This window comes from Mastigoproctus giganteus, chromosome 5, assembly GCF_048544385.1.
Source record: "Mastigoproctus giganteus isolate SK-2022 chromosome 5, ASM4854438v1, whole genome shotgun sequence".
In the NCBI taxonomy this organism is placed as follows: Eukaryota; Metazoa; Arthropoda; class Arachnida; order Uropygi; family Thelyphonidae; genus Mastigoproctus; species Mastigoproctus giganteus.
The window spans coordinates 119738372-119750553 of record NC_143579.1 but is presented as its reverse complement, the minus strand read 5'-3'; the positions used below and the strand labels follow the sequence as shown (position 1 = coordinate 119750553).

Sequence of the window (12182 nt, the reverse complement as noted above, 5' to 3'; positions counted from 1 at the left end):
GCATGGATAATTTTTGCCAGTAACTCATGAGGAATTTTCATGTCCACAAATCTCCTTTACATCTGAAACCACTTCCAGATGAAAGGAATATCTTCAAGTATTTATTCACCAACCAGAAAAGTGCACGCTATGGTAAATGGCATCATAATCACAAAACAGTAATTGCGGTGTAATTTACGCACCTGAGAAGGTGCAGTGCACACTTTGGTTCAACGAGCTGCAGTCTGCCACTGCAACTATGCTTAAATTTCAAACATGGTTTAAAAAGAAGCCAAGTAGACTTACAATTCTGAAGTAATATGGAAAATTCATAAAGGATGCCTGTTTGTGCAATCATCTTGGCAGTTGTGGTAGCTGAAGAAAAGTTAGTGAGGGCATATGGATTTGTTTTGAGAAAGCCCAGAGAAATCCCTACAGTGTGCAGTCATGTACAACACGTCAAGATCAACATTGTGAAACATGTTATAGCCATCTGAGGATGAACAATACAAGTTACAACTCATATAGAAGCTGCCAATCGACAACAAAACCAAGAGGATGGAATTTTGTTGGTAAGTTTCTCCATGATTACAGTTTTTTTGATTATGCTGCTGCCTACTTCAGCATGCTAATTTTTTGATTGGTGAATAAAAACTTGAAGATATCCTTTTCACAATAATGTTATATTTTTGTAAAGGGAGACCTTGTACAATTGATATTCATGCATATCAGTAAAAACATTATATAATGCTTTACATTACTTTCGTGACTGCCTTAACAACAGCAGTTTCAAGCTCTTTTTGAGTGTTTTTTTTTTTTTTTTTTTTTTTTTTAGGAGCATTAGCAACTAAGGCCATATTGCTCTGGGATATGCGGTGATCATTCCCTGACCTTTATGCATCCTCCGTATTTGGTGGTAATGGGCTCAAACCCCGGTCTAATCAAGAAGCGTGTGCTATGCACTGCTGCTCCTTCCCACCTGGCTACGGAGGCACTTTTTGAGTGTGGGCTGATGACAATTTTCATGTACCATCATATACCAGTTTCACTTGGTAGTGAGAAATGGTGGTTGGCTAAATTTTCTTAGGCATTACATTGATTGCATGCTTATTGAGAACTGAAATTTCTTGCTTCAATCATGTCTTTAAATCAGACATTTTCTTTGTATCTGTTAACCATCAAGAAATGAACTGTACAAACTAATATATATTTATTATGGTTTATGGTGTTTGAACAGCTTATTTCTTGATGAAATTTCTTGCTGTTTGCAGTAGGACTATATGCAGAAATTTAAAAAAAAGTGACTCAGTGAAAGGGAGGATGTATCCTATTACATTATAAAAATTTTATGTGAGCAAAAATGAAGAATATGGACAACTAGTAAGTGATCTAATAATGAAAATGAAACTGCCAGAATGAAATGTTATGAACAAAGCCATTTGCATTATTTATTAAGAGTTAATTAATTGAAACACATATGCGTAATGATAATTAATGAAAAAAAAAATAACTGAGTAAGCAACCAATTACAGCGGATTTCATTTTTTTGAATTGTTGAAACAGGCTACATAATCTCTGCAGAATTGTTGTTTTGAATTGTTGAAAAAGGCTATATAATCTCTGCAGAGTGGACACCTCCCTGTTGTGTCCACTTTAGAGAGGCTTCACTGTACAATTAAAATGGGCTTTTGATGAGAAATCTAATAAGGAAACCTTAGTGGATTCCACTCCGGTTGTCTACTGATGAAGAAAATAGGAAATACTTAATATTTAATTATTATTTCTTTTCTTTAAAGTTTGTATATTTCTACTTTCCTCTTGAATTACAGCTCAGTATTTCATATTGTAAAGCATTTATCAAAACATCAAAACATTTATGGTTTCATTTTTAGAGACGGTATTCCATATTGTGAAAAAGATTACCTGAAACTCTTTGGAGTTAAATGTGACCATTGTGAACGTTATATTATTGGAAAAGTGTTACAGGTATGTGTATTTATAAATTTAATAAAAAAATTATTATTAATTGGTATCTGGGATTACTAACACAATTTTAAATACTTTTTAACAACATTATAATTATAGCTCCATGACTGTTATTTACTGTGTCTTACTGAATTAATCATAAAAAATAGCTAGAGCTTCTTTTTCAGTAATTCACCTCACTATCTGTTAGGTTAAATAATCATTAAAAAAAAACAGGCATGAAATAATTTAAACTTCACTAGATGTTGTTGTTGCTGTTATGGGGGTTTGTAGGCACATAAGCTGCTGTGGCTATAATGCACCTTTCATGACATTGGAGTTACTGGTTTGAGAAGAAATGCAGGACCATCTACATAGGAATGCACTAATACTGCAGTCACAGCATGGATTTGTTAAGGGGGTGGAATTGTCTAACCAATCTGATTGGATACTGTGATGCAGTGACCAAGGAACTGGATGCAAAAAAACAATTTTGATATCATATACTTGGATTTCAGGAGAGCTTTCGATTCTGTTGCACATAAAAGACTTCTGTACAAACTGGAGAAATGTGGCATTAAGGGCAAGTTACTGGGATGGTTGAGTGGGAGAAGACAGTGAGTGGTTATCATAGGGCACTTTCTTTGTGGACTAATATTATTAGTGGATTCCCTTTGGGTTCAGTGTTGGGCCCTTTGTTGTTTTCAATATTTATTAATGATATTGATGAAGGCATATCAGGCTTAATGTCTAAGTTTTCAGATGATATAAAGGTTGGTAGTTGTAAAAGAATAAGAGAAGTATACCTCAATATGATATGTAGAACACTTCCATATGATATGCTCCAGAAATTAAAACGAAAACAATTAAAAAATTTAAAATCTTACATTACATTAAGAAATAATTAACTATAATTAAAAATCAAATGAACACAATTAAAAATCAATTTAACTCAATTAAAAATCAATTTAACTCAATTAAAAATCAATTTAACGCAATTAAAAATAAGTAAAATATTAATTTTACGAAAAATATTGAAAAACGATTTTCTTTCCTGAAGCTGACAATGCTTTTTTGACCTTATGTTGTGATCACAAGAATGAAAATTACCGAATAGGGGTGAGCATGGAATTTAAATCTGGATTATTTGTCTTCGCACATGTGCATAAAGAACCACGAGTCAGAGACTAGATATGGCCGGCGAACATTAACATAATTCTAATGTAATTTAATTTCGATGATTTCTGCAATTAACAATCTTGTGTAATTACGTTGGACCCTAAATATTTTGGGCTCATTAAATAAAAAAGTATATTTTTCATTAACGGCATGAAAGGCCAATTCTGACGCTGCTGAACGAGAAGCACGAACTGAGGTCGCGTGTTGATTAACATGACAATTCAGAGGAAACCGCATAGAACCCTGATAAGACGAGTCGCAATCACTGCAAGAAATGTTGTATACTAGGTAATTGATTTGTGTTGTGAATGAGGAAAGGACTGAGCAATTGTTCACTGTAGTGTGTAATTTCCATATTGGCCTGCTACAATTTAAAATTCGTTATCTTTAAAGAATCTATTAAGTTGATTGTGCCACGTTCAACATATGGGACAGAAATAAAGAACTTTTTGAAATTACTATTGTTGGTCGGTGTATTTTTTTTTTTGTATTCTATCCTTAGCTTGTACCCTAATTCTGTCTATTGTAGCAAGTGGGTAACCCCTGTTTAAGAATCTGTCGGTTAATATTTGTATTTCTGAGCCCAAAGCAGATTCCGTTGGTGAATATTTATAAGCATTGAGAAATTGATTTAAGATAATCGATACTTTGTAGATGAATGGGTGATAGCTGTTATAATGCAGAAGCATACTGTGTTTGTAGGGTTATGATAGATGTTAAATTGAATTTTATTCACGCAGTAGTAGTAGTGGCATGTGATGCAAGAAAGCAAGTGTATGAGCTTATGCAGCATCAGCCAAAAAAAAAAAAATTACAAAACAATTCCCTCTAATTGTTTGTCCTCCTTAAATTTATTAAACCTATCAACTTCCAAGACAGATGGAAATTTGTCCCAGCAATTCACCACCACTGGCTAAAGGCAAATTTCCGCACATCTATTCTACATCTGTCCTTCCTCAATTTGAATTTATGTCCCATTAGGTTCATAATCTGAACAAGTGGAAGAATCCCATCAGAATTCAGTGTGCTCAACCCATTCAAGGCCTTATACACCTCAATCAGATCACCTCACAGGTGCCTAGCTCCCAGCTGCTGCAATTTGCAGAACTTAAGCCTCTCTTGGTAAGAGGATCCCTTCATTGCCCTCAATAAACTTCTTGTTGCCCTTCTCTGTACACGCTCAGGCAAATCTATATCCTTCCTAAAATGAGGCCTCCAGACCTGTACCAATGGTTGGGCCACTGCCTTTATGAGGCAATGGCCAAACCATTGCCTTATAAAGAGGGACAATCACCTCCTTTTCCCTGCTAGCAAAATTCCTATATATCATTGACAAAACCCCATGACCTGCCCTTGCAGCCTGTCTGCATTGCTCAGAAAACTTCATATCTGACTGCACAATTACTCCCAGGCCTTTTTCATTTTCTACCACTTTAAGTGTAGTACCACACAGTTGGTACATTTCTCTGAAATTACTTCTACCCATCAATGTTAATGCTAAACTTCAGTTGCCACTTCTCAGCCCATCTGCCCAAATTTTCTAGATCCTGTTGCAGTAGCACACTGCCATTACTGTCATTTACAAATTTACATTTCCTGCAAACTTTGACATGAAGCCTGATATACCTTCATCAATATCATTGATAAATATACAAAACAACAGTGGATCCAACACCGAACCCTGTGGGACTCCACTAATAACATTAGTCCACGAAGAGTAGCACCCATTGATTACCACCCTCTGTCTTCTCCCACTCAACCATCCTTTTATCCATTGTAGCAACTTACCCTTAATACTATTCTACATCAATCGTACAGTACTTTTCTATGCGCAACAGTGTCAAAAGCTTTCCTAAAATCCAAGTATGTGATATCAAAATTATTTTTTGTATCCAGTCTTTGTAACCACATCATAACACCCAATCAAATTTGTCAGACTTTCCCTTAACAAACCCATGCTGTGTCAGAATTATTGCTGCAGTCTTGTCTAGATGATCCTGCAATGCATCTTTAACCAGTGACTCCATTATTTTACCCAGAACAGAAGTTAAACTAACTGGTCTGTAATTACTTGTGTCACCCTTCAATCTTCCTTTGGGAATTGGGGATGCATTTGCACATCTCCAGTCCATGGGACCTTCCCTGAATCCAAGGACGCTCTCATAATTAGGACTAAGGGTTTGCTTACTTCCTTTGTGGGCTCCTTTAATATAACTTGATAGATCCAATCCACTCCAGGTGCCTTTCTTATGTTTAACTTCAACAATTTCTCCTCCACTTTGTTCTCAGTTATTACAAAATCATTAAGCACTCCGCTACAATTTGATAACTTTCTGCCATTTTCAAACCTTATTAACTCCTCATGTGTGAATGTAGATGCAAAATACTCATTCAGTTTGTTTGCTATTTGAGCAGGATCATCAACAGTCAAACCATCGATATCAAGTGGACCAATCAGATTCATCCCCTTCCTTTTAGAGTGGAAAGCATTCAAGTAAAGATATAAGTAAAGAAATCCTTGCTGCCTTTCTTAGCATCCTGTGCCAAAGATTTCTCATAATCTGCCTTAGCCTAGCCTGCCTAATCTACTTTGTGACTTGATTACAGACTAGCTTGTATCTGTCATAGGCTTCTGTGTCGCCTGATAATTTATATGCATCCCATGCATTTTTTTTCTCTGCAACAAGTCTCATTAGTTCATTTGACAAACATTTAGGCCTAAACCTTGAACAATATTTTTTAATAGGTATGAAACTTTTAGTAGCTTCCACGATTAATTCCTTGAATGCTTCCCACTTAGAATTTACTGTTGGTAACATCATCAGTTGATCCCATTGTACAGAATTTAAAAACTGTCTGAGACCACTGTAGTCACCTTTACGGAAGCAAAAACCCTTTCCTTTATCCCTGATGGTAATTATATCTTTAAGTAAATCCCACATCAGTACACTGTGATCACTGCCACCTAGTGGTTCCTTTATCTGCAAATTCTTAATACATGAATGATCATTGCTAATTACCAGATCAAGAGTATTACCCTCTCTGGTGATTTCAAACATGCTGCTGCAGAAAACAGTCATCCCATAAATCCACAAAAGTCTTACCAATGTATGAGTGACCAACCCACAAGTTCCAGTCAATATCCGGGAAGTTAAAATTCCCCATTATAAGACATTCTGATTTACTAGCCCACTCTATTTCTCTGTACAATTGTTCATTGTACTCATTTGAGTCATTACGCCTATAACACAATCCTACTTTTATTTTTGATTTCGCAGTACTTATGTGACTCAGCAGTACATTGTTCATCTATATCAACTGGATGCACTTCTTTTGATTTTATGTTTTTCTTAATTAACAGCATAACCTCCTCCCTTCCTATCCTGTCTATCCTTTCTGTACACATCGTACTCCCCAAATTCCAGTTCCGCATTCCTTATATCTGTGTGATACCACGTCTCTGCTATCCCATCGGCGCCTCCGTAGCCGGGTGGGCAGGAGCAGCAGTGCATAGCACACACTTCTTGATTAGACCAGGGTTCGAGCCCGTGACCGCCAATTACAGAGGATGCGGAAAGGTCAGGGAATGACTACCGCATATCACGGAGCAATATGGCCTTAGTTGCTAATGCTCCTAAAAACCAAATAACAATAACAATAACTATCCCAACAATATCCGCCTTTGATGTCTTGACCAACACTTCAAATTCATCAAATTTATTTACTGTACTTCTAGTGTTGGTATACATGCACCTATTCTTATTCTTAGTTACCCTAACATATACCATATACCCACCTATTTCACAATAACTGCCATCAGTCCCTGAAACCCCTGGGGGTTTCAGGGACTGAAATGTCCTGAGTAAGCGTGAAATTTAGAAAATTAAAGACTTAGTATCCATATTCTCCATCTTCAATGTAAATTTGAGTTTAGAATGAATATTATTAAATGACTGTAATATTAGCATTAGCATTAGTAGAGGCATATGATGCAAGAAAGCAAGCTTATACAGCATCAGCCAAAAAAAAAACCACTCCAATTTCACCCCTCCATTTGTTCCAAATATCTGTCCAGCTCAGATTTAAATTTATTCAGGCTATCAACTTCCACAACAAGATGGAAGGAAGATGGATGGAAGTCTGTTCCATCAACCATCTACCCGCTGGCTAAAGGCAAATTTCCGCACCTCTATCCTACCTCTGTCTTTCCTCAATCTGAATTTATGCCCTATCAGGTGATTATTCTGAGCAAGAGGAAGAATTCCATCGGCATTGAGCATGCTCAAACTATTCAAGACTTTATACACCTCAATCAGATCACCTTGCAGGTGCCTAGTCTCCGGACACTGTAATTTGCAAAACTTAAGCCTTTCTTCATAAGAGCAACCCTTTGTTCTGTTCATTAATCTTGTTGCCCTTCTTTGTACTCATTCCAACAGCTCTACATCCTTTTTAAAATGAGGTTTGTTTGTTTGTTATTTGGAGCATTAGCAACTAAGGCCATATTGCTGCCGGATATGCGGTGGTCATTCCCTAACCTTTTCGCATCCTCCGTATTTGGTGGTGATTGGCTCGAACTCTGGTCTAATCAAGAAGCGTGTGCTACGCACTGCTGTTAAAATGAGGCCTCCAGTCCGGACCTGTATACTCAAGGTGTGGCCTCACCATTGCCTTATACAAGGGGATAATCACCTTCTTATCCCTGCTAGAAAAATTACTGTATATCACTGACAAGACACCATGAGGTACTCTTGCAGACCGTCTGCACTGCTCAGAAAACTTCATATCTGCCTGCACAATTACCACCAGGTCCTTTTCACTCTACTTCTGTCAGTGAAGTACAACACAATTGATATGTTACACTGGGGTTACTGCTTCCCATATACAGTACTTTACATTTCTCAATGTTAAACTTCAGTTGTCACCTCTCAGCCCAGCTACCCAACTTTTCTAGACCCTATTGCAGCAGCGTACTGTCATTAGTATCATTAACAACCCTGCCGGAATTCGTATCATCTGCAAACTTGGACATTAAGCCTGATATACCATCATCAATATCATTAATGAATACAGAAAACAACAGTGGACCCAACACTGAACCCTGGGGGACTCCAATAATTGCATTAGTCCATGAAGAGAATTGTCCATTGATTACCACTCTCTGTTTTCTCCCACTCAACCTTCCCTTTATCCGTCACAGCAATTTGATTCCAATGCCACACTGCTCCAATTTGTGCAGCAGTCTTCCATGTACAACAGCATCAAAAGCCTTTCTAAGATCCAAATATATAATATCAAAGTTATTACCTGCATCCAGTTCTTTTGTGACTTTTGTGATCCAATCAAATTGGTCAGGCAAGACTTTCCCTTAACAAAACCATGCTGTGTCCAAGCTATAACTGGAGTCTTGTTTAGATGATCCTGCAATCATCTAAACAAGTGCTTCTTTAACCAGTGCCTTCATTAATTTCCCTGGAACAGAAGTTAAACTAACAGGTCTGTAATTACTTGTGTCTCCCTTTGATCCTCCTTTTTGGATTGGGGTCACATTTGCACATCTCCAGTCCATGTGTACCTCCCCTGAGTCCATGGAAGCTCTCATAATTATGGTTAAGGGTTTGCTTACTTTCTTTGCTGCCTCCTTTAATATAACTGGATAGATTCCATCCATTTATTGGATGATTGTTTTCTGCAGCAGCATGTTCGAGAGGCAACCAAAGAAAGTAATACGCTTGATCTGGTTATCAGCAGTGATCATTCGTGTATTAAGAATTTGCAGATAAAGGAACCACTAGGTGGCAGTGATCACAGTGTACAGATGTGGGATTTACTTAAAGATTTAATTACCATCAGGGATAAAGGAAAGGGTTTTTGCTTTCATAAAGGTGAGTACAGTGGTCTCCGACAGTTTTTAAATTCTGTACAGTGGGATAAACTGACGATGTTACCAACAGTAAATTCTAAGTGGGAAGCATTCAAGGAATTAATCGTGGATGCTACTCAAAGTTTCATACCTATTAAGAAATATTGTTCAAGGTTTAGGCCTAAATGGTTATTTAATGAACTAATGAGACTCGTAACAGAGAAGAAAAATGCATGGGATGCATATAAATTATCAAGCGACTCAGAAGCCTATGGCAGATATAAGCTAGTCTTGCTATCTGGGAGTCTAAAATGCTGATGGAACTGATATTCGGGTGACACTCAAGTGAAGTGGACCCAATTTCGGTGAAGTCCAGACGGTCTGTGACAGCTAAATCCTCTGCTTACACCTTCACGATGGTGGGACTGTTAGTAATCCTGGGTATAACCTCCCTGCACAAGTACATGGTGGGTGACCACCCGGGTGTGAACCAACGTAAGCACGGGTCGAGGTGTGGCGCCCACACAACATGGAGGAACGCCGCCCCTGTATGTTACCAGGCAGTACTAGGTGGTAGATGACTCTCATCAACCGGTGAAATTCCACCACTTTGATTATTGGAGGCTTGAAGTGGTGGAACCCATGTTTAGTCTCTAGAGCTAAGTTCCGGTCAACCCTTCCCTATCTCTTCCATCATGCAGTATGATTGATGACTTTTGCGGTTATGATGAACGTTGTGGCGAGATCCAATATTCCTTACATTTCGAGGGTACAGCTCTAAAACGGTGTTCGCAGACCGGCCATTAGTTAGTACACCGGACCGAACCTATTAGTAACTCTCTAGGAGGCTTCCGGATCAGCTAGTGTATAATCTTGCTACCTCTACTCTGCTAGACAGTGACTGGAGGGAGTCCGAGTAGTGTGTATGCTGGGAACATTGTCGAGGCCACGTTACGTCAAGGATCTGGGTATATTCTTACCACGTGTACACAATATCCAAAAATTTCATTATTTCATACAGCATGTCCCACCCACTTTTTCTTACTATTGAATACACAATGAATTGTCAAACTAACAGAGCAAGCTTATCTGCGAAAAAATCTAAACCTCCCAAGCACTTACTAATTCATTTCACAAATATATGTGGTCTCAATTCTAATCTCAACAATGTCCATTTCCACTTGCAGTCTGCCAAACCCCATGTACTTTTTCTGACAGAATCTCAGTTTTTTTTTTTTTTTTTTATGAATACCCCAAACACGAAAGGTATCAAAACCTATAGTACTTAGTACCGTGCATGGGTTGAAGGAGAAGTATGGGGGGAGGAGGATGCCGGAAACTTTACTCTAGAGACTAAACATGGGTTCCACCACTTCAAGTCTCCAATAAGCAAAGTGGTGGTATTTCACCGGTTGATGAAAGTCATCTACTACCTAGTTGATTCAACTACTGCTCATCTCAGATGCCCAAATTATTCGCTGTATGATTCCTTTCGCCTTAAAGGTGGTACTTGTGCATATGTTCGTTCTGATATTCCCTGTCAGAGACTTGGCAATTTGGAATCTCCTCTCTTTGATCTTCTCTGGCTCAAAATCTCTCTACCTCATTGTGTCAAATTCATCTGTTGTCTCTACCGTTCTCCCAACTCCACTAATCACTTGGAGCTGTTTGACTTCCTCTCTTTGCAACTTGACTTTCTCCAGTCCAACTTTCCTAACAGTGAGGTAACTTTCCTTGGTGATTTTAATGTTCACAACTCCAGCTGGCTTCCGTTTTCTAGTCCCACCAGGTCGAGATGCTGAGGCTTTTGCAATTACTAATGACCTTGCACAGATTGATCATTAACCTACAAGAATACCAGACAATCCAAATCATACAGCCAATACGCTTGATCTTTTTCTGACAAACAACCCTTCCAAGTACACGGTCAAAGTCAGAGGTCCTTTAGGCACTTCAGATCACAACTTGGTGATTGTCTCTTCTCCAATGGAACCTTTATCTCATGGCTATTCCCAACCTTGTATTGTTTGGCATTACAAGAATGCCAAATGGGATGACCTGTGAGACTACTTTTCTTCTTTTCCTTGGTCGGATTACTGTTTCAAAACTTCTGATGTCAACGTTTGCTCAGATTGTGTCAGTGAAATTATTCTTGTAGGAATGGAATCCTTTATCCCACACTCCACTTTAAAATCTCGTCCTTTATCTAAACCTTGGTTTTCCAATAAATGTGCTAAGGCTGTTCAAGAGAAGAATGTTGCATATCGTAATTTGGCTTGTTTGTAATTCTTCAGTTTCATTTTCTGCCTACACCAAAGCTCGCAACAATTGTAAAGCAGTTATTAATCAGTCCAAACTAGAGTTTGAACAGGCTAAGAATAGAAAACTTGCTTTTTGCCCTAATGGTAGTCGAGCATTCTGGTCTCTTGCCAAAGCTATTGGCCGTAACTTTTGCCCATCTCTGCTCCCACCTCTGTCCAAACCAGATGGTTCTGTTGTCACTTCAGCCAAGGATAAAGCTAACTTGCTAGCATCCCATTTTTATTTCAGCTCATGTAATGATCATTAATGATCTTGGTAAAACACCTTCTGCCATTCCCAAAACGCTTCCTGTGGTCTTCTGTCAAAAGAATATCAGAAGGATTTTGATGAATCTTGATGCTAAGAAAGCTCCAGGTCCTGATGGCATTTCTCTCCTTGTTCTCAAAACCTGTGCTCCTGAACTTACTCCTGTTCTTTGCCGCCTATTTTCACTTTCTTATTCCAAAGGTGTTTTTCCTTCTGCTTGGAAATTTGCTCATATCCAGCCAATTCCTAAAAAGGGTGACAAATCCATCCCATCCAATTATCATCCCATTGAAATGACTTCTACTCTTTCTAAAGTAATAGAGAAATCAATTAACTGCGAACTCTTAAACTACCTAGAAACCTTCTGTCTGATCAACGATCGCCAGTATGGATTCCGTCAGTGTCTATCCACTGGTGATATTCTGGCTTATGTTACCCATTTATGGACTGATTCAATGGAAAGGTTCGGTGATACACAAGTAGTTGCTCTTGACATCTCAAAGGCTTTTGATCGTGTTTGGCATAAAGGTCTTCTAAACAAGCTTCCATCTTATGGTTTGCCAACTGTTTTTAGTAATTGGTTATCCAGTTTTCTCTCTGATCGCTCACTGAGGGTGATGGTAGATGG

General features: G+C 38.2%; 1 protein-coding gene across 2 annotated transcripts in view; it reads left to right on the top strand.

Annotated features, from left to right (window-relative positions):
- Positions 1 to 12182, top strand: part of LOC150085662 (actin-binding LIM protein 2-like) — a 579562-nt gene that overhangs the window by 290643 nt on the left and 276737 nt on the right. For both annotated transcript variants that reach the window (XM_090374167.1, XM_090374166.1), the window contains exon 6: positions 1872 to 1965. In XM_090374167.1, coding sequence (XP_090230293.1) covers positions 1872 to 1965 — 94 coding nt within the window. The remainder of the gene's footprint in view (positions 1 to 1871; positions 1966 to 12182) is intronic.